Here is a 23364-nt window from a genome sequence, read left to right as displayed (position 1 = left end):
TTAAGGTTTCATTTTTCCTGCTTGTGAAAGTTGGCCCGCACTGGCAGAGGGCAACACACAGCTTAGCGCGTGCTCCCGGTTACAGCCGTGCCGATAAAGGGAGAGCAGGGACCTCAGAAAGCCCTTCTTGGTTGTGCTTTAAAGCACAAAGACTGGTCTGACTCAAGTGCAGAGCAAAAGTGGTCCTGAGTCTGTGTCCCTGTGGAGCCCTGCTTTAGCGGGGGTGTACATTAACGATGCCCTCCAGTTGTTTTACACGGCCAGAGCTGTGCACAGCGTTCTTCAGGATAACAGGGCCTGGGAGGCACTGCGTCCATCCCATCGACTGCGCATCGTTACGGAGAGGTGGCTTTTTGCGGGAGCTGGATGCACTTAGGATGATTTTGCAAGCAGAAAGCCCATTTCTCTCCCTCTTAGAGGAACTTTATATAGCTAACAAAGGGGCCTAAAGCTGCCTTTGGTAGAAACTCCATGAGTTTTCAGGAATACAAATAGGACCACAAAAATGCTAGCCCTGCTCTGAAAGCCTTGCCCATGGGAGAAACGAATGTGAAGTTTAATTATTTTGTCGATAGCAATCTCCCATATTACAGAAATTGTCTTTCCCTCCCTTTTAGCCCTGTGATTTCTTTCCCTTTTTTTTTCCTCTAGCTTACTGATGCACAAGGCTTCCTTTTCCTGTAAGAAGGAGCAACTGAGTAATTGAAATGGAACACTAGTGAGGTTTTTTTTAATCTGAAAGTCAGTGTTAATTAGTCGGGTCGGGTGTAATTAGCTTCCTCATCTGTCAGTGCCTCTCCCCAACTTGTCAATGACTTTCTTCTATCCCAGATTGCACTGAAAAAGAACTGTCACGTGGGAGCTGCATGGGTGTCTTGGGGTGCAAGTGAGTGACAGTCCCTGCAGGGCTCTTGGGGTGTGAGCTGGATCCCACCTGCGGCAGCCAAGGGCAAAACTCTCAAGGTCTCCCAGGTTGGCTTTGTCCCTTCTTTTCTGCTGCGTGTCAGGCTCACAGGAGTCAATTATTCCGCCGTGCTTTAAACACTTAACTCATTACTCCAGTTGGACAGTTGCAGCAAGACACAGGGGATGCCCAGGTTAAACTGCTGAACAGGGGTGCAAATATTGAGGGGCTTGGAGGCCCAGTCTGCCAGCCACTGGTTCCTCTGTGACAGTCATCCAGGGAGGAGAAGGGTGAGCCTCTCCCCTTGGGCTCTGGTAGCGTTCGTGGCCGTGGTGCTGAGGGTCAGCTGCCGTTTGGGGTCCCTGACATGGGGCACCCCACGGTGGCTGGAGCTGTGGCTCTTTTGTCCTGGCTGCAGCCTGGATCAGGGCTGTCAGAGATGTGGCATTGTAGGTGCTGCAGGATCTGGTTTTGTGTGGCCATAAAACTGAGGAAGCAGAGGGTATTTTGTGAGGCAGAACCTGTCGTGGTGGAGGTTTTCAGTTAAACTGTTTATTTACTAACTACGTTGCCAAGTTTCCTGTACCTCTCTCTGACTTAATGGAAGCCATGCCTGTAGCAACACCTTAAATCTGAGCCAGGAACCTTCTTTACAGGAGGTTCTGCCACGCTACAGAGTCCTGGCTGGTTTTGAACCGGGAGGAAGCCTATTTGCTTTGGAAGGGGCAGAAGGAAGCCCAAGAAATCTGAATGGCTACCTCAACTGGATGAATCGGTGCCTCTTCTCTAAAGAAACGGATCCAGGGCTCCTGGGAATGCTCTTAGACTCCGCTCCTTCCAGTCTGGAGGAGGCTATGCTCGCACCCAAGCGAGACAGGGCTTTGAAGGCTGCAGGATTAGGTCCACTGTGCGTATCCTGGAAGTGAAAGAGTAACTGGGCCATGCTTCAGTGCCCAGAGTCCCTGGCTGGTATGGGAAGTGGTGGAGGGAAATCAGGCTGGCCCCCAAGTAGAATTCAAGCAGAAAAAAAAATGCATTTTGCTCCCCTTCTGGCTGATTTCAGGGTTTGTGTCCCCTGACGATTCAGTTTGCCATGTTTTGGGTTGGATAAGCTTTCATCCTGACCCAGGCAGGATCTGACGAAGGCGGTAAAGCCAGACAAGTCCCAGGGGCAGTGCTAAGTGTGCTGTGCCTGGCTTTGCAGCTGAATTACATGGTAAACTCTCTTCGGAAGGGAGTTCAGAGCTGTGGTGGAACCGGGGCAGGATGCACACACGTGTTTGCCCCGAATGCAGGGGGAGTTCACTGTTGAGGACAGCACAGCCCATGTGCCTCCCTCCCTGCCCTTGCCCTTCTGCCTGGACTGCTTCTTGATCCTTCCCTGACTCAGTTCTCACGTGACCGCGTATGATCTTGCAGGCTTTTCTGCGTTTGCTGTGCTGGGGCTTGCACCAGCATCAGCATTTGTACCAGTCTTTAGCTAGAGGGTAGCACACCACAGTGTATGAAGGCCAAGCCCCCTCTGTTATAAGGTGGGTTTTTCGCTCGCAGTGAGACTAGTTGGGAGAGTCGGAGGGAGATGCCTGAGGTCCTTTCCTTGAGTTAAGGATTTAGCTCTTGGTTAAAAAAGATGGTATGAGCCTTTTTCTGCTGGCTTGTCACTATCTCAGTCTCTCATTTCCCTTTCTTGTCACGTGCAGGCTTTTCTGTTTCAGGATTAAAATTTTCTCTTCCTTCTCCTCAGTAGCTCAATAAATGGGAAATTATTATGGCTCTTTACCTCTCTTTCTGAAGAGAGAATACATACGCTTAATCAGGTCTTGCAGTAAGTCCATTCTCTTGAAGGAGAGCCCAGGCAGTGGGAGGAAGGGCAGCTGGGTGGAGTTCAGGGAACCGCGTGTACGCACCAGCTTGTCCAGGTGGGATGAGCGGGGTTTGCACCTGCATTCATAGAATCACAGACTGGTTTGGGTGGGAAGGGACCTTAAAGACCATCTAGTTCCAACCCCGCTGCCATGGGCAGGGACACCTTCCACTAGACCAGGTTGCTCCAAGCCTCATCCAGCCTGGCCTTGGACACTTCCAGGGATGGGGCATCCACAGCTCCTCTGGGCAACCTGTCCCAGTGCCTCACCACCCTCTCTGGGAAGAATTTCTTCCTGATATCTAATCTAAACCTCCCTGATTTCAATTTGTACCTGTTCCCCCTTGTCCTATCACTACAGGCTCTTGTAAAAAGTCCTCTCCCAGTACCCTTGTAGCCCCTTCAGATACTGGAAAGCTGCAAGGAGGTCTCCTCGGAGCCTCCTTTCCTCCAGGCTGAACAAGCCCAATTCTTGCAGCCTTTCGTCATAGCAGAGGTGCTCCAGCCCTCTGATCCTCTTCGTGGCCTCCTCTGGACTCACTCCAACCGGTCAATATCCTTCTGATGTTGAGGGCTCCACAGCTGGACGCAGCACTCCAGGTGGGGTCTCACCAGAGCAGAGTACAGGGGCAGAATCCCCTCCCTCGCCCTGCTGGCCACACTTCTCTGGATACAGCCCAGGATACGGTTGGCCTTCCAGGCTGCCAGCGCACACGGCCGGCTCATGTTCAGCTTTTCGTCCCCCAGTACCCCCAAGTCCTTCTCCTGCAGCATCCATCCACACTGCCCATGCGAGCAGAAGTTGCAGCACGGTTGTCTCTTGGCGGAAAGCTGATGGTACTTGTCAGCCCGGCGATGGAGGGGAGTCACACGGTGGCCGAGGGGCTTTGTGTGCTGAGGATGTCCACAGGGGTGAGCGGTGTGGGGCTGGCACTGTGCTGTGTTTGGGGGGGCTGGCGTGCCAGCGGGCTTTGGACACCACAGAAGGGTGTCACTGCCCTCCACTGCTTTGTCAGTGTTGATGGGATTATGGCTGCTCTGTGTGGAGAGTTTGGGAGTGTAGAGTGTGGGAGAGAAGGCAAAGCTGCAGTGAGGAACAGCTGGGAGAGGATTTATAATGCAGATCCAGGGACTAGGGGAAGCCTCCTCCCTGCCAAGATGCAAGCAAGGCTCTCAGCATCAACAGGTATGTGGGTATGCATGGCCGTGAAGTTGAAGCGGAGGAGCACCTGCAGCAGTACCTCTTGGGCAGCGTTGTTTGTATGCTCTTGGCCTTGCCCCCTGGACCAAGGCCCATGCAGAGATTTATGGCTGTTCAGGGAAACTTTCAGACACTTCCTGGATGTTTGGAATTGTGCATCCTGAATATTAAAGAAATCTTAGCGGAGACTAAAACCAGCTAGACTTCTTCTAACCTTTCCAGAGACTTGAAAAGCCCCTGCTTTGCTTTGTTCTTGCTGTCGAACAGCCCTACGCGTGAACGGGGAAGCAACACAGCAGAGTCTTGTGAGCTGCCCTCTGCTCACCCTGTCTTTCAGCCTCCTGGGGATGTGGAGGTCTGGCAGAAGAGGGACTGTAGCCATCTGCCACCAGTGGTGCCCATCTGGTTTTGCACCGCGAGGCTGCAGGGCAGGAGGAGGATTCCGGCTCAGATGTGCCCTGCTGCACAGCGCTCTGCAGCCTGGCTGGGGTGGGTGAGCCAGCCGCATGAGCCTAACCACGGCGAGGGGTCGGGAGAGTCCTTGCTCTCACGCTGACAGGAAGGGTGGGATGTTTTGAGACGGTATCAGTTGCAGATTAAAGCCACTGATCAACATTTGTGCTTTCCTTGGCGTGGGCAGGAGCAGGGAGGCTGGAACTCGGAGATTCCCAGTTCTCCGCAGGCTCTGCAACACTGGGAGTGCTCTGCCCAGCCTGCAAGCACAGATGCTATCCAGACCAGAGCAAATTCCATGGGAGCTGCTGTAGCTCCCGTGAACTCCCTGTGACCAAAGCCACAGGCATCGCCCAGGCTGACCAGAGCCGGGGAGATTGCTGTGACCCTCGCTCCTTTGCACATCCCTCCTCTGCCAGGGGGCATTTCTGCCCCATTGCTTTTCCTCTTGGTTCAAGTTCAGGGAGCTCCCAGGTCTTCTGAGGACCTGGAGTACGTGTGCTTCTGGTGCTGTGTGCACACACATGCACGCCTTGTGGGAAAGAAGAATACAGCTATAAATATCTGGGGGAGATCTGTTGTCGGGTTTAAGGAGGGGAAGATAGGGTCCCTTGTGTTTTTCATCCGGTAGCATGAACTGTTCCTGGACATGAGAACCAGGTTAGCTAATTAAATGTTCCTGCTGCTGCAGTCTGAGCAGCGTACTGTGAATCCCCTGCCATCTCCATGCCTGGTGTTCTGGAGCCACGCAGAGCTCTCTTCTGCCAGAGCTCTGGGAATATAGTGTGGACTTCCCCCCTGCCTGGTTCCTGTGCCAGGCAGGGTGTGGGATACCCCGTGCCAGCCTGTTCTTTCCGTGGCTGTAGCAGATCTGTGGGGTTGGAAAGGAGTCACGCTTTGCTGCTGAGGGTGCAGCTGGTGTGTGCCTCTCCCTGGCTCTGCTGCTCAGACTCTTCGGCAACTGCTGTGGATTCGTGGCTGTGCCCGGTGACACCCGCTGCTGACTGCTTTTCTCTGCCTCTTTGTGCAGGCGCCGGACATGGACACAGAGGATGACCCCTTGTTACAGGACGCCTGGCTAGATGAGGAAGATGAAGAGGTAGCCTTCAGCTCCCGGAAGAGGAGGGAGGGTGCTCTGTTGTGTGGAAAAAGTCCATGCAGAGTCAGGCCCCTACATGTCACGCTGCCCGTGTCTGGCTTCTGGAATATCGTTGGCTGGGTGTTTACCAACCCGTACTGCGCTGGCTTCATCCTTTTCCTGGGCTGTGCCATCCCTGCTGTGCTTGCTGTTGTCATGTTCCTCCACTACCCAGCCCTGGATATTGACATCTCCTACAATGCTTTTGAGATCCGCAACCACGAGTCCTCCCAGCGCTTTGATGCGCTTGCCTTGGCCCTCAAGTCGCAGTTTGGGTCATGGGGGAGGAACCGCCGGGACCTGGCTGACTTCACCTCTGAAACCCTGCAGAGGCTCATCTTTGAGCAGCTCCAGCAGCTTCACCTCAATGCTTCCCATCTCAGGCTCAAGCGCAGCACCCCGGAGGGCAGGACGAGCTCCCCCAAGCCCTATGCCCACCTGAACCCAGGAAACCGGACTTCCCGAGTTGGGAGGGGTGCCCCACGCTGGGACTACTCCGGCACTTACATCAGCGCCAACACACAGACGCATGCCCACTGGCGCATCGAGCTCATTTTTCTGGCTCGGGGGGACTCCGAAAACAACATCTTCACCACAGAGCGCCTGGTTACCATCCATGAGGTTGAGCGCAAGATCATGGATCACCCTCGCTTCCGGGAGTTCTGCTGGAAGCCCCATGAGGTCTTGAAGGACCTGCCCCTGGGTTCCTATTCCTACTGCTCCCCTCCCAGCTCCCTCATGACCTACTTCTTCCCTACTGAGAGAGGAGGGAAGATTTACTATGATGGCATGGGACAAGACCTTGCTGACATCCAAGGTGAGCTGAGGGCCAAGGGCGAGGGCGGGCGTGTTTAAGGCATCTCCTGTGAGTTCAGGCAGTGCCTTACTGATGCACAGCTAAGAGGAGTGACTGCCTCATGCGGACAGGAAGGTGCTGCCATGTTGTGCCTTGAGGAGTCTTTTCTGTGCCAGGGCCACTATTCTTCCCTTTCAGCAAAGCCTCTGCAACCCCAGACATGGGTCACACAAGCCCCAACAGGCACAAGAGAGGGACAAATGAGAGAGAGTCCTTATTGTACGGATGCTTTCTACTGACCCTGTCCCCTGGGAAAGACTGTGGTTAACTAGAGGAATGTCACACCTTGGACAGACTATAGGGATGAACTTCCTTGCAACGTGGAGCAGATGAAAGAGGTCTGTGGGCTGCTTGAGAGGCAGGTTGTGAATCACCAGCTGGAAAGGCTCCTACAAGAGGAGGAGGAAGGCCCTGCCTCCTCCTCCCAGCTCCGCACCCTCTACCGTGTCTCTCTAATAGAGCAGAGGCTCTGGGTGGTGAAAAAGGTGAATCATGAGGAGTCTGTGGGTGTGATGCGGCTGTGGGATGAAGCTTCCATCTGTCTCCCAAGCACAGGCTGCAGCTGGTAGTTGTCCAGGAGCCATACAGGGAGCAGGCAAAGAATTAACTCCATCTGCTCCAGTGTGAGTAACAGTTCTGCTACCAAAACAGAAAGGAGTATAGTTTCTGGGTCTTTCTGGTATGAACTCAAGGGAACTTGGATTTTGGGGGTAGAAAGGCAGTGTCTCTTACTCCAAAGTAGTTGAGTGCTTCCATCTCTGCATCCCTTGCCATCAGATGGCAAGGATACCAGGACTCCAGATCTTCTGAGAGTGTTGTTTAGCTCATGTTTCCCAGTGTGATGGAGCAAATAGTGGCCAAATGCACAAGAACTAAGTGCATCCAGCAGTGGGGTCGTTGATGGGGATGTTGTGTGCGTTGCTGCCTGGGGGAGTTGTGGTTCAGCTCAGTCAGGTGGAAGATGGGTCCCTGATGGGGAACTGCACGTAGGCAACATTGCAAGCACAGTCCCAAAGCACAAGTGGTACGTGAGTCTTTGCAATCCACGTTTCCCCAGCCCTCCTTGCTCTCTGCCTGGCAGCAGCAGTCGGCATTACTGATGAAAGACAGGATCACTCCCAGTCAGACTAGACCCTGTGCCTTGCCAGGTCAACTAAGCAGGACCTAACAAAGTGGCGCTGCTTTCTCCTGCAGGGTCGCTGGAGCTGGCCATGACCCACCCCGAATTCTACTGGTATGTGGATGAGGGCTTGTCTGCCGAGAACATGAAAAGCTCCCTGCTCCGGAGCGAGATCCTCTTTGGGGCACCACTGCCCAACTACTACTCGGTGGAGGACCGCTGGGAGGAGCAGCGCCACAAGTTCCAGAACTTTGTCATCACCTATGTGGCCATGCTGGCCAAGCAGTCCACGAGGTGAGGGGCTGTGCGGGCAGGGCAGGCGCCTTGCTGGGAGCGGGAGAGAGCTGGGAAAGGCAGAGTTTGGAGAGGGTGGTGCTTCCTGTTGCACTAAAGGATGGGATGGAATAGGTCTTCCAGGGTGTAAAAGCTCTATCTTAGGCTTGTCTGCCCTGTGTAAACCTTACTGCACTCCCATAGCCCTGTGGCATTCAGTCTCACCTGGAAGGCACAGAAGGCTTGCCATGCCGTTCGGTCAGCCCCGAATGGTGGCCATGGTCTCACCTGGAAGGCACAGAAGGCTTGGCATGCCAGCTCAGACTGCTGGTCAGCCCCGAATGTTGGCCATGGCATAATGCTCCAGATGAAGGAGAAAAAGCATCTCCTTTCAAGGTGAGCTCAGGCACAGTGCTGTGGATGAGGGTGGGAAGCATATGGCAGAAAACCCCTCATATGCTTCCCTTTAATGCCGCTTCTTCCTGCAGCAACATACCAGAGACATCAATAGGGACAATCAAAGGGAGCCAAAAATTGAGTCCAGTGCCTACCTTTCCACTCAGCCCCTGTCTGGCATTGGATCTGTTTGCTTCCATCTCAAGCCAGATTCCACTGTCTCCAACAGAGCTGCTTCTCTGCCTTCCTGGACTGAATTCAGCCCCAACTGGTCTGATGTAGGGGGTGAAATGGTCCTAACTCAAGGCATCCACCTGTGGATCCCATTCTGCTTTTGCTTATTCCAGTGTAATTCCTTCCAGAAGTGTGTGCTCTTTGTACAGAGGGATGGGGCAGGATATGTTTCAGGAAATGTGGGCTTTTTTCACCCCCAGGTCTGTATGATTTTGGTTAAATAGAGCTTTGCTCAGTGCTTGTGAGAGGGAGACAGTAAAATGGCTACAGGAGTAGCCCAGTATCCGTATGGCTGAGGAAGGCAGTGAGTCCCAGTGTCAGTGTACTTTCCCGGTCACCAGCTCTCTACTGCTCTGAGTCTCAGCAGCTCCCAAAACGAAGGGATACCAATCTCCAAAAGTGGTGTGAAATGCAGCCAGCCCTCGTCAGCCCCAGCAGCAGGCAGCCACAGAGCGTTCTCAGCAATGGGCTGGCAGAGTGGGTTGTGGTTATGGGAAGCCAGAAGGGAATTGGGGCCAAGGCTCAGTTCTGAAGCTCGGATTCCTGATAGCCTCCTATGGTGCAGTGTTATTGTACTCCTGGTTAAATTATCTTGGATTACTTCCGCTCAGAGCCTGCTTCCAGAAACAGAAGCTGGTAAATCATATGGTTCCTGATAAGCTCTCACTCTGCCTGCATCTGCTGGTTATTACCTTTGTGCTTAATATAATAAGCAATCATTAGGATTCCAGATGGAATTGGCTTTGGAGGCTCCAGGAGCTGTTTGCTGACAGGAAGAAGTCTATTAGTGCCAAAAACCCACCATGCACTGGAGGAATTTTTAAAATATTAGACCTACTCTTTTATTTTTTTCTCCCTTCTTGTGTGAACTTCACCTCCAGCAGCAACGTTGTTCAACCTGCAGTTATCATTCTGAGCTGTTTCCTCAGAGAACTGCCAAGTTTATTAGAGCAGTGACCTCCTTTTGGCTCTGGGGGAGACATTGTGCTTTGTTAATTCCCCTGGCTCTGATCCCTTTACACTCCACTCTGCCTACTTGTCTTCCTTCCTTCATATTTTCCCACCCTAGCAAAGTCCAGGTGCTGTACGGAGGGACAGATCTGTTTGACTACGAAGTGAGGAAGACCTTCAACAATGACATGCTGCTGGCCTTCATCAGCAGTAGCTGCATAGCTGTCTTGGTCTACATCCTTACCTCCTGCTCAGGTAGGCTGCAGCCACGGCTGCCCTGCTCTCACACAAAGCCAAGCAGGCCGTGTAGGCTCTCTGCAAGCCCCAGGAGAGGCTCGCACGCCCTGACACCAGCCTGACTTTGCAACACAGCAGCGTGCAGAAGGTCATGGAAGTCATTCTCCGGAGCAGCGTTGTGGGCAGGATGGGGGGGAAGGCTCACAGGAGTACAGGAATAAGGTGCAAATTCCCATCATACTAACACTGGTGTAAAACTGATGTAATTTCATGGATGGGCCTCATGGGAAGGAGTCTGCAAGCAGAACTCTTGCAGCCCTCAGCTGTTCTGTCACCAACACACTCCTGGGAACCAGTATTCCAACAGGATAGGTGCGAGGTGTCTGTTTTCCCAGGGGTGGCCAGCAGTACTATTTTTTTCCATGTTCCTTTCCTCCTCTAGTGTTCCTGTCATTCTTTGGCATTGCCAGTATTGGGCTAAGCTGCCTGGTGGCTCTGTTCCTGTACCACGTCGTATTTGGGATCCAGTACCTGGGTATACTCAATGGTGTGGCTGCCTTTGTCATCGTGGGGATTGGTAAGCACATCCTTACCCAAAACCTACCTGGGCTGCCTTGCCATAACTCCTGCCGGCAGGAGAGAAGGGTGGTGGTGGCAAATGCAGGTTGAATGTTCAAGCCCTTTCCCTCCGTTACCTGTAAGTGAAATACTTGCAGGTCAGGTGTTGAGGGGAAATTTTTAGTATCTGTCTGCTGTAAGCAAAATATTAAAATCTCCCCTGTCTTTTCCCAGGGGTTGATGATGTCTTTGTTTTCATCAACACCTACCGCCAAGCCACCCACCTCAAGGACCTGCGACTGCGCATGATCCATACTGTCCAGACAGCAGGGAAGGCCACCTTCTTCACGTCCCTGACCACGGCTGCGGCGTATGCTGCCAACATTTTCTCTCAGGTACACGGCTGCTTTGGGCCTTTCTGTTTCTGTGAGAGGCCCTAATAGAGAGGGAGCTGCCAGCACCATCTTTCGGCTCTCTTGCCAGCATGGGGGCATGACTGACTTGCCATAGAGGTCTGTCCCTTACCTGCCCGAAGGCAGTGAGCAGTGTCCCTGTGTCAGGATCCAAGGCAGTATTCCCTGGGCCACTGAGCAGCTCAGCTCTGTACGACTGCCATGACTGCGGTCAGCATGTGCTCTTCTCGTGTTCCTCCAGATACCTCTCCGGCCTGATGTCTCTCCAGGTCTCCTGCACCACTGATCCCAACTCCATGTTCTTTCTCCTCATGTAGATCCCAGCCGTGCATGACTTTGGACTCTTCATGTCGCTGATTGTGTCCTGCTGCTGGGTAGCTGTGCTCTTCACCATGCCAGCTGCTCTTGGAATATGGACCCTCTATGTGGCCCCACTGGAGAGCTCCTGCCAAAGCAGGTGAGCCCTTGAGCCTCCTTGTGTGGGTTGGAAGTTGTGGAACTCCTGACCGTGGAAGTGTGCAAATCCCTGCCCTATCCTCATCTCCCTCAGGCCGCTTGGCTTCACCATTCCCTGTTCGTCTCTAAAAGAAGGGAAGTTTAACTTTTTCCTTTCTAGATTGGAGCAAAATGGAAAGGCCAGGTCCCAGTGTTATTTTCTGGCATGGCTGTACACAGAGGTTCCTCCCAGGAGCCAGACCCTGCAATACCAGTCGTACCTCTTTACTGAATCCTATGGAGTAATGGAGCTATATGTGTCCTCCGAGCACGTACTGCACAGCTAAATCCTCGAGCTGTGGAGACAGGCCCTGCAGAGCAGACAAATCAACATTGCTCCTGCTTGTGAGCACAAGCAGTGCACACAGACTTGTATTTCTCCTTTCCCTGCTCTCCAGCAGTGCAGATGACCTGCCCTGATTTAATTCATTAGCAGGGAGATGAACGGCTGAAACTTCTGTTGCTCAGCGCCCAGTGTTCATGGCTCAGCCCTGCTCTGTGCATCCAGCCCAGCCTGCCCTGACCTCTCAGCACTTAGCAGTGGAAATTGCCCATGGCACTGCCTGTTGTCTTTCCCAGTAATTGGAGCAGGCTGTTGCTGCTCTCCTTGTCACTGAAGGAACCCACTGGTAATTCTTTGCAGGGTGTGTGGCTTAAAACTCATGCCGTTGTCTCCTTCCCTGCTCCAATCCAGCTGTAGTCAGACGTGCACCAAAAAGAGGGCCTTGCACCTGGCTGAAGATCTCTTTGTTGCCTCGGAGCCCACCTCCAGAGCTGGCAGAGACACGCTTCCCTATCTGGATGATGATATCCCACTGCTCCGTGTGGAGGAGGAGCCTGGTATGTGCCTGCTGTGTGATGCCTTCAGGGGCACCACGCTGCCCTGGTCTTCCTGTCCCTCCCACTGGTCCGTGCCTCAGTTTCCCTACTTTTAAGATGGAAGTGATGCTGTCACAGGAGGTTGTAGGAGTCTGAACTCACTAGTGGTTGTAAGTTGCTGAGATCTTCGATGGGTGTTGATGCTTTAACTGCTTTGCTAATCTTGGGTCTAATGTGGATTGTACTTTCTGGCTGGAATCACTAATTGTGACATGGATGTAGCCAAGAAACATCTAATCCATAGCACCAGGACAGCTCACCTTTGAGCAGAGTTTTCCCCTCTTCCCTGCCATTCAGAGCACTGCAACTGGGAAGCAGGCAAGAGAACACTTTGCTACTGTCCAGCATCACCTCCTCAGAGCACATTCTTTGTCATGGCAAGCAGAGGGCAAGGACTTGCCTGGGACCACATAAGCAGTCTGGAAAAAGAGCCCAGAAATTCCCTATCTCTTGTTAGCAGGAGACGATCCTTCTAGCCCTGATGGAAGATAAGGGGATCATGCTCTGTTGTACTTGGCTTTTAAAGTTTGCTGGGATCTCTTCCTTTTAAAACCCACGATGGGAGTGGTCTGGGCAGTGAGTAGCTGTCAGACCTAGCAGCAAACGGGAACTGGAGGCAAATGGATTAGTGGCTGGAAGACATCAGTCCCACAGCAGTGTGCAGACCCCCTTCCCGCAGAGCAGGGTCTGAGCTGCTGCTGACAGGCAGACAGCTGAGCTCGGGCACTGTGCTGCAAGGAGCTGTCTCCTCAGTATGCCAGAGCCACTTGCAATGGTAATGTATGGAAATAACTCCTTCCTCGAGCAGAGTAAACAGAAGGATGCTTTTCTCCAGGGGCCCCTGGGCATCAGGTAACTTGTGAGGAAGCAAAGCAGCTTGTTCCAGTTGGTGACCAAGCATGGTTTGTGGGTCAGCTGTACAGCATGCCAGGCACGCTTTGGCCCCACTACAGCCAGCCCCCTCTTCATGCTTGTAGAAGGGAGCAGTTCCCTAGGCATCCTTGCTCTGGAGTGACGAGATCAGATAGGATCCAGGCTGCAGTTAGGAAGAGATTAGTGCTGTGTAATTAGCTGCAAGACATACGTAGTGGGACAGGAACAAATCTGGCATGGTCCAAGAAGCATGCAGTGTACCTGTGACCATATGATCAACATTGATGGGATCTGGCAGAAGAAGAATAGCCTGAAGCATGGGCTTTGAACTGAACTATGGATTTCAGAAGTGTAGCTGTCACTTGGCAGTGTCTTGAGAAAGATCTGACTACGACATCCTGGGCAAGCCACTGCCTCTGCCTGGGTCTTACTTCATCTGCTGAGCTCCAGCGAGTTGTACAGCACCTTGCAGAAGATTTTTTAAAGCAGAGTAGATATCTATGAGACACTCATGGCACTGAGACTGCATTTGTCTTCTCTCTCTTTCTAGTCTCCCTGGAAATGGGGGATGTCCCCTTGGTATCTGTGCTGCCAGAAAATCTGCAGCTCTCTGCAGAGAAGAGCAACCGGGGCCAATTGATAACTCATCTGCAGGAGCTGCTGGAACACTGGGTGCTGTGGTCTGCAGTGAAGAGACGATGGGTGATTGTGGGTAAGGAAGGTATTCCATCTGCATGGATTTTGGAGGATTTGACAACAGTCAGTCAGTCTCAGTCAGTCCCCAAGCCTTGGTTATTAGTGACAAGAGATTGAGGAAAGGGACATAATACATGGCTTCTAATTCAGTTGAAGAGTGTCCCCAGAACAATCAGTTCCTATAAGAACTGCAGGAGGAACTCAGACTTTCCCATCCCTCTCCTTTCACTCAGATCTGAAATGGCACATCCTCCTGGGGCTACCCAGGCACGGGGCCGATTACAAAAAAGCCCAGCTGCTGATGTGCTTGAGGGGCCGTTCCTTTTTTCTGTTGAAAATACAGCCACACTCCTGCTGTTTGAGTGTGTCCTATGTGCAAGATGCACGTAGGGTCCCACACGCTTACCTGGGCTTCTCCTTGCAGGGCTCTTTCTCCTCGTTTTGCTCCTGTCCATATTCTTTGCCAGCCGCCTCCATCCAGCTAGCCGTGCTCCAGTCCTGTTCCGGCCAGACACTAACATCCAGGTGCTGCTAGACCTGAAATACAACCTGAGTGCTGAAGGCATCTCCTGCATTACCTGCTCAGGTGAGAGTGCTGGTCCCCAGAGCACGATGGCTGCAGCCTGGCTTAAGCCCTGGGCTGGAGGAGCTGGAACACGAAGTAGAGGACCGTGTTGTTTCAGTATCTCATTGGACGTTGGGTGGACCCCATTGAAGGGCATGGGATGGTTGAGTTGCCTGTAGGAGTGAAGTATTCTGAAGGCATCTCCTGCATTACCTGCTCAGGTGAGAGTGCTGGTCCCCAGAGCACGATGGCTGCAGCCTGGCTTAAGCCCTGGGCTGGAGGAGCTGGAACACGAAGTAGAGGACCGTGTTGTTTCAGTATCTCATTGGACGTTGGGTGGACCCCATTGAAGGGCATGGGATGGTTGAGTTGCCTGTAGGAGTGAGATATTTTGAAAGGTACTTCCTCCTTTAGCAGAGAACTGCCTGAGTGTTTCTGCTGGAGCAATTCCTCTCACAGTGCATGAAAACGGACTGCTTTCACTCCCGAGTGCTGGTCACAAGCCAGTGACCAGCTGGGGCCTGTGTCCCCTGCTCAGAGTCTGGTGTTCAGTAGCAGAGTCCGTGGTAGGTCTCTTGTGCCATTCGCTCCTTCCTCCCTGACTAACCTTGTGGGACAGGTTTGTTTCAGGAAAAGCCCCACAGTTTGCAGAACAACATCCGAACCTCCTTGGAAAAAAAGAAGAGGGGCTCAGGGTCGCCTTGGGGAAGCAAAGGGAGCGTGAGTGACACAGGGCAGCAAGGTAAGTGGGCCATGATGACTGTGACCACATTTGGACCCAAAGGTCCACTTAAGTGAAAACTAAATGATATGATCTAAATAGCTGATGGGGAATAAGTCTCTTCAGAGCATGCCCTGCTGAGCCTTAGCTTGGTGCTGGATGTAAGGGGCGTTGTTACAATCCCTCGTTCCTAAATGCCTGCCGTTCCCTAGGACGTGGTCCTACAACCCAAGTGGCAGAACAGTCTGGTGACAAATCCTTCTGGTCTGCCTGCTCTCAGTGCAGGGCAATGAGCTCACAGCTTCTGCATCCCAGTCCTGTGTCACAACCTTGTTGGCAGGCTGTGAGGAGAGTAAATTCAGCCTCCTTTGCAGGGGATTTTGAGGATAAAAGAGTTATTGGGTCAGGCCTTAAGATGACATGAATCAATAAGCCATCAGGAATTACTGCAGCTCAGGATATATTGGAAAGGTGTGCTGTGCTGCTAGAAGGCTGTGCCAGCTGTCCCAGAGGAGACAGCAGACCAGAAGAACCCTCCTTCACTGCTGTCCATGGATTTGCTGATGGAGAAGCACCACTAGCCTTCATGCCCTCTGTTTTCTTCAGATCTCCAAGGGACTGTGTATATCTCCAAGTCCAGAAGCAAGGGAAGGCCAGCCATCTACAGATTCTCACTCAATGCCAGTGTCCCTGCCCCCTGGCAGATGGTGTCACCGGGAGATGGGGAGGTGCCTTCATTCCAGGTGAGTCAGTCCAGGGATGTTGGACCCCTCTATCAAGAGTGCAGCACTCAACAGGTGAGCACAAGAGCCTCCTCCCGTTTCTCCACGGGGTCCTAGGCAGCTCAGGGTGAAATCTGTGGGGCATTGCAGTGGGGTAGCTAACACAGAAGGGTGTTGTGCCTGGCATCGTTAGAGATGATGCCTCACAGTGCCACAATACCTGTGCGGTGTGAGTGTCAGCAATGAGAGCAGAAGTGGGGGTATATGGAGATCAGGTGAGACCGGGCATCACTGGCTGAGCTCATTTGAGTAGAAACTGCTGCTGAGACAGCTGGATTCCCACTGCCTCCTTCTGCCCATCCACAGACACAGGCAGGCTGGCCACACTGCTTGCGCACAGGCCAGGGTGGACACACATACCCCAGGGAGGACTTTTGCCCCATCCCTGGCCATCTTCAAGGCCAGGCTGGATGAGGCTTGGAGCAACCTGGTTTAGTGGAAGGTGTCCCTGCCCATGGCAGGGGGGTTGGAACTGGATGATCTTTAAGGTCCCTTCCAACCCAAATCATTCCGTGATTCTATGACGTGGTTCCAGATGTCCCTCACTCTGGACACAGCAGCCACCATTCAGCCTAGGGCACAGAGAATGGGGGTGGAGAGGGTCCCCATCACACACTGGCCCATGCTGGGAAGGGGACAGGCAGCAGGCCGGCTGGGTCTGTGCCTGCAGTGCTCATTCTGTGTGGCTGTGCCAGTGCTCAGGGAGGAGGGGGAGTGTGTGATGCTGATGTGCAACAGGCTGCAACCCTGTGGAGTTAAGTGTCTGTTTTCATTAATCCATTGCTTAGGTGTATAGAGCGCCTTTCGGTAACTTCACCAGGAAGCTGACAGCTTGTGTGTCCACAGTAGGGCTGCTTAAGCAGACGAGCCCCAGGAAGTGGATGATGACCACCTTGTCCTGTGACACCAAGAGAGGCTGGAAGTTCGACTTCAGTTTCTACGTGGCCGCCAAGGAGCAGCAGCGAACACGGTAACCTTCCCAAACCCACACAAGGCCAGGCAGCAGAAACAGCACAGCCGAGTGGCTGATATGGGGGGCCTAATGTCCCCTGCCAGTCCTGCCCGCAGTTGGTGACATCCATGGCACTTACAGCTTTGCTGCAAATGTGCCCCACCTTTGCAAAATTATTTTGCAGGCCCAAAGCACTGTTAACATGCCAAAGGCTTGACAGTTGCAGGACTGAGACTGGAGACTTCTTTGGGTGGCAGAAAGACGGTGTTGATCTTGGTCTTTCCTTTACCCACCTGAACGCTTGGGCTGAACAGGCAGCACAGAATACACAATGGCTAGGGATCCAGGTCCTGAGTCGCTCACCTCTTCCTTCTGTCCCTGAGAACGTCTGTTTCCATGTAATCCTTTGGACACACAGTCTTTACTACCGCTGGTCTCCCCATAACAATCTTTCTTTGCACAGGAAACTGTATTTTGCCCAGTCGCACAAGCCCCCTTACCATGGCCGAGTGTGTGTAGCACCTCCTGGGTGTCTTCTCAGCTCCAGCCCAGATGGACCCACCAAAGGCATCCTTTATGTTCCCAGTGAGAAAGGTAAGCCGGTGAGGACCTGCTCAGCCACGTCTGGCTCTCAGGTCCAGAGAGACAGACCCCTTTTTGCCACCTTCTGATGTAACCAGCCTTTCTTCTGTATTTGACAGCAGCACCCAAAGCAAAGCTGTCAGCCACCTCTGGATTTAATCCTTGCATGAACACGGGCTGTGGGAAGCCGGCGGTGCGGCCACTGGTAGACACGGGAGCCATGGTGTTCGTAGTGTTTGGTATCAGAGGCGTTAATCGCACGAGACACCCGGACAACCACGTCATCGGAGACATGGTACACGCATTCTGGCATGCTGGGCAGGCATGCTTGGGGCTGGTGGGTGACAGAAGGTCTCCCTGGATGGTGTTTGTTTAGTCACAGGCAGCGTGGTCCAGTGGTCTAGACAGATGGAATAGCAGAGATGGTCGTGTTGTGATGAGCCAAAAGGACATTTCTGTTTTAGCAAATAATGGAGATCAGGAAGCCCTTACTGAAATCACTTCAGACTTTTCAGAAAATCCCTTTCTGAGTGTAATGTCTAACCTTCTAATTTTGAGTCTAAATCTGGCTTTCCTGAGGATTTTAGAAGCAAATGCATCTTGAGCTCAGCATGAAAATCTCAGTACAAATTCAAGATCCAGGGAACTGATATTTTTTGACGATTTTTTGTTTATCTTGTTATGAGGTATTAACGTTAAAGAACACAAATCAATTGCACTGGGTAAAAGTTACTAAATGTGGCTTTTCCAGGACCAGCTTATCTCCCATATCTGATACCTTGACACTTTTACAGCCTTTCCCCAGCAAAATTATGTTTAGCTCTGGCCACTTGGCAGATGCACTTTAGCTTTCTGCCATTATCCCTGCCTTCTGATCTCGGGGGCCCTGTGCAGAATCAGCCTTTGCCTGTTTCCTCTGGAGGGGGCAGGAAGCTGGAGTCTCATGCTGGGCACTGCTAAGGATTCAGAGCTGCTCCTTAGACAGACCCATGGGCATGGCATGGTGGCTGTTCATTTATCAGGACTTCTGTCATACTGTCTGACTGGTTTTTTTCCTTTTTGGGGAGGTGGGAGGCACGGGTGGTGAGTGTGTAGTTTCTCCCTGGGTTATCTGGAGAGGCACAGATACCCAGTGGGTTTTTCCACCGTATAACCTGTGGTCTGTGAAGCTAGTCCCGGCTGCATAGCCAGGAGAGGACTCTGCTGCTGCCTTCTTGTGCCAGTTGCTGTGTGTATGCCTCACGTGTGGTGCTGCTCTTGTTGTGTCTCCTTGTGAAAGGGCAGCGTTATCTACGATGACAGCTTCGACCTCTTCAAAGAGATTGGCAACCTGTGCCGCCTCTGCAAAGCCATCGCCGGCAACGCCGAGCTGGTGAAGCCAGGAGGGGCTCAGTGCCTGCCCTCTGGTAGGTAGGAGCAACACCAGCCACGGGGTGCTTGGGCAGTCCTGGGTCCCTGGGTGAGGCTGGTTCTCACCCTCCAGTCTAAGGAGTGTGGCTGCTAAGGGCTTTTACACTTTCAGATCCCAGCTTGCTGAAGCAGGGAGAGGAAGGGGAGGTACCAGTCTGATAAATGCAGGTGGTGCAGGCAGGAGAAGTGTTTCTCAGCAGTCAGCTCTTCTGACCTGCCTGCAGCATAGCTCTGCCTGGCTTAAGTCACCTCCCATCTCCATGGGCCATTCACCTCCTGCTTCTGTGTGTTGTACCAGCTGTTTTGGGGATGAGAAGTACACAGCAAGAGCGACAGGAACATCAGACTCCTGTTCTGAAGCTGTGCTTGCAGCACTTTGTTTGAGCTGGGGTCTTCAACAGCAAACCTGAAAGGATGGCTGCTTCTTGCTGCCTCCTTTTCTTGTCAAGGCAGCTTTACTCTTCTAGAGCATGCCCCTGGTCGTGCTTCTTGGTAGACGAGAGAGAAAAATGGCCTCAAACTCCAAAGGCACTAGGCATATTCTTTGGGATTTAATCCAGTGAAGATAAGAACAGAAATGCATCTGTTCTTTCCAGTCATGGGTATTGCTTGTAATACACTTACAATCTTTTGGACAAGTAAATATCTTCTTAGTAGCTCCTGCATAGCCAGCAAATCACACCTGATCTTGTGATGAGGCTACTCACTGCCCCTGTGGCTTCACACACCTAAGCAGTGACTGTCTCTTCCAACTTCAGAGGTCACAAGGTTTGGAGTCTATGAAGTGCATATTGGCTTTTGGCCAAAAGCCAATGTCATGCCTGGAAAAAATCCTTGCCAGGCCAGGCAGACGGTTCCTCAGCACTTGCTGCTTGTACTGCTTCCTGGCAGCTGGGGACAGACAGTGGCGGTAGTGTCCTGTCCAGCACTGGTGGCACAGAGTGCCCTTTCAAGCTCGCAGCAGCTGAGGACTCTGGTGCTGAGACCTTAAGGGCTTTGGGAAGTCAGAGTTGCAAGGGGAAGCAGCTGCTGACAAATGGGGCCTGCAACTTTCTCTTGGCTTTTTAACCCCTTTGCTCCAATGTGCTTCCTTTCCCTGTCCTATCCTCCATCCCTTGCTCTTTCTTTCTCTCCAGGTTACAGCATCTCCTCCTTTCTGCAGATGTTGCACCCTGAGTGCAAGAACATCCCTGAGCCAAACCTGCTGCCAGGACAGCTCTCTCATGGGGCAGTGGGGGTGAAGGATGGAAAGGTGCAGTGGATCTCCATGGCATTTGAATCGGTGAGCACGTGGCATCGCCATCTGTCCTTGTGACAGTTTCTTGTGACTCCTGGGAGTTTTGCTGTGCTCTTTCTGCCCTGGCTGCTTTCATCTGCAGCCATAATTCAGTGTTTGTGCCTTGTTGCAGACAGATGCCTGCACTCACAAGTTATTGGAAATGGCTGCTTATGCCACAGTTTGCTTTTACCATGAGAGCTCAGGCAAAGAGCTGGTGGCAGATTTGCCCGTCTGCCACTGCCAGTTCTGCCTGGTGCTGCAAATCCAGCTGGCTTGTTCTACCTCTTCCCTTGCCATGCATACCCTGCCCCAAGGAGCAGGACATGAGAATAACACGTTCATCTTCTTGCAGACAACCTACAAAGGGAAATCTTCCTTCCAGACATATGCTGACTACCTGAAATGGGAGACATTCCTGCAGCAGCAACTCCAGCTCTTTCCAGAGGGCTCTGCTCTCCGGCACGGTTTCCAGACCTGTGAGCACTGGAAGCAGATCTTCATGGAGATTATAGGCAAGTGACTGCCATGTTTCTCTCCCTGAGGAACCCACACTCTCTGATACAACTTCACATCACACTGTCCCATCTGGTGGGGTGTGTTACTTCTTCAGCCCCTTAACCATTGCTGTACAAACTCCTAAAACCTGTCTCTGCCCCAGGCAGCATATACTGTCAAAATCCCGGGCAGAGCCCAGGGAAATAGAGAAGGGAAGGGACTCTGCCCTGCTGATGTGAGAAACCAGAAGTTGATCACCTGCTTCCCACTTTCATGCTGCCCTTCCCATCTCCCCCAGTGTGAGTTCCTGCCTGCCTTGTTACCAGCAAGGACACGGTGCCTTTCTCATCCCATTTGTCACCTTCCAGGAGTCCAATTAGCTGTCTCTTTTCTTCCAGGAGTGCAGAGTGCCCTGTACGGCCTTGTCCTCTCGCTGGTTATTTGTGTGGCTGCAGTGGCGGTGTTTACCACTCATATCCTCCTCCTGCTGCCAGTGCTGCTCAGCATTTTAGGTAAAAACACTAATTCTAATGTGTCGAGCTCTTCCTCTTCCTGAAACTGGTGGCACTGCTGAGTCTCTCCTGATTTGAACTGTGTTGCTCTTACTCTGTGTAAACCCTTTTGGCTTTCCAGGAGCCAGCCTTGATATACTTAGGTGAACAGGACAAACTCAACAAATGCACAGGAACCTCATTGGGAAAGATTTGTGTCTAATTCCTAGTGTGTTTTATCTACACAATCCCTTCTATTTGTTTAAATAAGGGTTTTAGCTACACAAATGCCATCCCTGCCTGTTACGTATAATAATGTGATTAAGTCCCACATGCCCTGAATAACAATTGCACTACTTCCCAAGGATCTGCACCATGGCTGCTGTTTCCAAGCAGTGGGAGGTTTTTAAAGCTGAATATTTTAGTGATTTTGTTGGTATTTGAAGCAAATTTGCAAATAGTTCCCTCTCTCTGGCTGGTGATTTCATGATATTGTGGACTAAGCGTGTTGCTAAACTTCTCAGTATAAAAATCAAATCTATCATTTTAAAACCATTTAGTCTCCCACACATGACTCACAAACAAACATCACTCTCTTGCCTTTAAGAAAAACCTGTGCATGTGCTCAGCCCGTGTGTAACTCCAGCAAGCAAAACAAAGAGCCCTCTTTCCCGTAGTGCATGTGTGCACACAGGCACACTGGCCTGGGCTTGGATTCATTTAGCAAGCAGTAGCCTAGATTGGCATCAGTCTGTCAGCTTCCCCAGTATTTAATTAGGTGCTTCACTGTCCCCGGCAGGTCTGATTTTACCTGATGGAAGGGTCCCTGTGGCCAGCAGAAGGTGAGGGAGGTGTTTGTGTACAAGATTCAGAGTGGCTTGCACGCAGATCTAGTGATTGACCTGTATCAGTATCTGGGCAGCAGTCCAAGTCCTTTAAATTTTGCCTAACATGACCTTCTTCACACAGGGGTGGTCTGCTTGGTGGTGACCATCATGTACTGGTCTGGCTGGGAAATGGGAGCTGTGGAAGCCATTTCCCTCTCCATCCTCGTTGGCTCCTCTGTCGATTACTGCGTGCACTTGGTGGAGGGCTACCTGCTGGCAGGGGAAAACCTGCCACTGCATCAGGCAGAGGTGAGCTCTTTGCTTTCTACAGCCTTGTATCCATTCCCCTCGTGCTGCTCGGCTGTGATGCAGGACCTTGGGCACGATGGGCAAGGGGGGTGCGCCTTGCCGCCCTCGCAGCGTGCCTGGGGTGCTTGCTGCTTGGTCAGCTGATGGTCAGAGCCTGATAGGAGCTTGTGTACCTGAGTGCAGTAATCCCAGCCAAGGGTCCAACCCACATGGTTGTCCCTTTCTCATGGCCACGGCTATGCCCAAAGCAACCCCCTTTCATGCCCCAGTGGGGACACTCTTACGCTGGAATGGCCTTACACTTGTTGTGTAACCTCTGCAAATTGATTTGCTGTGCTGGACCTCCAGGTCTTCCCCAGCCGTGTTAATACCTCTTCCCTCTTTGGAAAGAGACCACAAAAGCCTGGAGATCTCTGATCCCAGGTATAGTGTCTGCAGGCAGTGCCCTCGTGTAGGCCCAGCAGTCAGTCTGACGCGCCTGGAAGGAGGCACAGGATCCAGCAGGTTTTGCCTCTGCTGGGTTTTAACCTCATGGCTGTTGGCCCAGTGTGCTCAGAGTCCGCATGAACTGTCCCGTCTGCCCTCCTGCAGCACCTCTGTCCTGGAGCACCTCTGTCCCATGAGCTAAGCCACCCTCTCAAAGGCTAAAATATTGGTGCAGCCCCACGTGCTTGTCCCCACTCAACCTTAACGCTGCTGTCCCTTCTGCCAGGACCCCACAGCGTGCCGCCAGTGGAGGACGATGGAAGCGGTCCGTCACGTGGGGGTGGCAATTGTCTCGAGCGCCGTCACCACAGTGATCGCCACCGTCCCGCTGTTCTTCTGCATCATTGCCCCTTTTGCCAAGTTCGGGAAGATTGTGGCCCTCAACACGGGAGTCTCCATCCTTTACACGTTAACTGTGAGCACGGCCCTGCTGAGCATCATGGGGCCTGGCACCTTCATCCGCAGCAGGACTTCCTGCCTCAAGGCTGTGGCGGGGGTGCTTCTGGCTGGCCTGCTGGGTCTATGCATCTGCCTTGCCCTGCTGAAGAGCGGATTTAAGATCCCTCTCCCTAATGGGACAGCCCTGTAGACCCTATGCCAAGAGCCACATGCTCTGTCCTCTTGCTCTCTTTCTTTTTTCTTCTTTCTTTTTTTTTTTAAAAGGATATTTTTTGTAAGAAAAAAAAAGAGGAAAAAAATCCCCCTTTTCCAGAAGTTTTTCAACTCCAGATGCACTTTATTTTCTAATGGGTTTTGCTCTAAACTTGTATTTATTTCGGGTAGTGATGGATGGATGACGGACAGTGAGGGCTGCACAGGGAATACCTCAGCCCGTGAGTAGGAGGGAAGGAGGTCTCCTTCTCTCAATTTTCTTTCTGCTTTTCTTTTCTTTTCTTTTCTTTTCTCTTTTTGTTTTGTTTTAAT

General features: G+C 52.2%; 1 protein-coding gene across 2 annotated transcripts; it reads left to right on the top strand.

Moving 5' to 3' along the window:
• Window positions 1-5461: 5461 nt before the first annotated feature.
• On the top strand, window positions 5462-23029 carry PTCHD2 (patched domain containing 2). 2 transcript variants are annotated; one of them, XM_010152799.1, is made up of 20 exons: window positions 5462-6377; window positions 7611-7830; window positions 9509-9645; window positions 10070-10204; window positions 10420-10580; window positions 10916-11055; window positions 11788-11933; window positions 13396-13557; window positions 13966-14127; window positions 14726-14848; window positions 15434-15570; window positions 16398-16579; window positions 17025-17155; window positions 17266-17438; window positions 18423-18549; window positions 19690-19835; window positions 20185-20344; window positions 20726-20839; window positions 21788-21954; window positions 22667-23029. In XM_010152799.1, exons 1-20 carry the CDS (start codon window positions 5462-5464, stop codon window positions 23027-23029), a joined length of 4002 nt encoding a protein of 1333 aa, XP_010151101.1. The 2 variants fall into 2 exon arrangements, with proteins under 2 accessions (XP_010151101.1, XP_010151100.1); XM_010152798.1 differs by having other exon boundaries at window positions 17263-17438.
• The last annotated feature ends 335 nt before the right edge of the window (window positions 23030-23364 follow it).

The sequence above is a fragment of the Eurypyga helias genome, unplaced genomic scaffold (assembly GCF_000690775.1).
Source record: "Eurypyga helias isolate BGI_N326 unplaced genomic scaffold, ASM69077v1 scaffold28255, whole genome shotgun sequence".
Classification (NCBI taxonomy): Eukaryota; Metazoa; Chordata; class Aves; order Eurypygiformes; family Eurypygidae; genus Eurypyga; species Eurypyga helias.
Note: the sequence above shows the minus strand (reverse complement) of the source record. Positions and strands in the feature narration are given on the sequence as shown.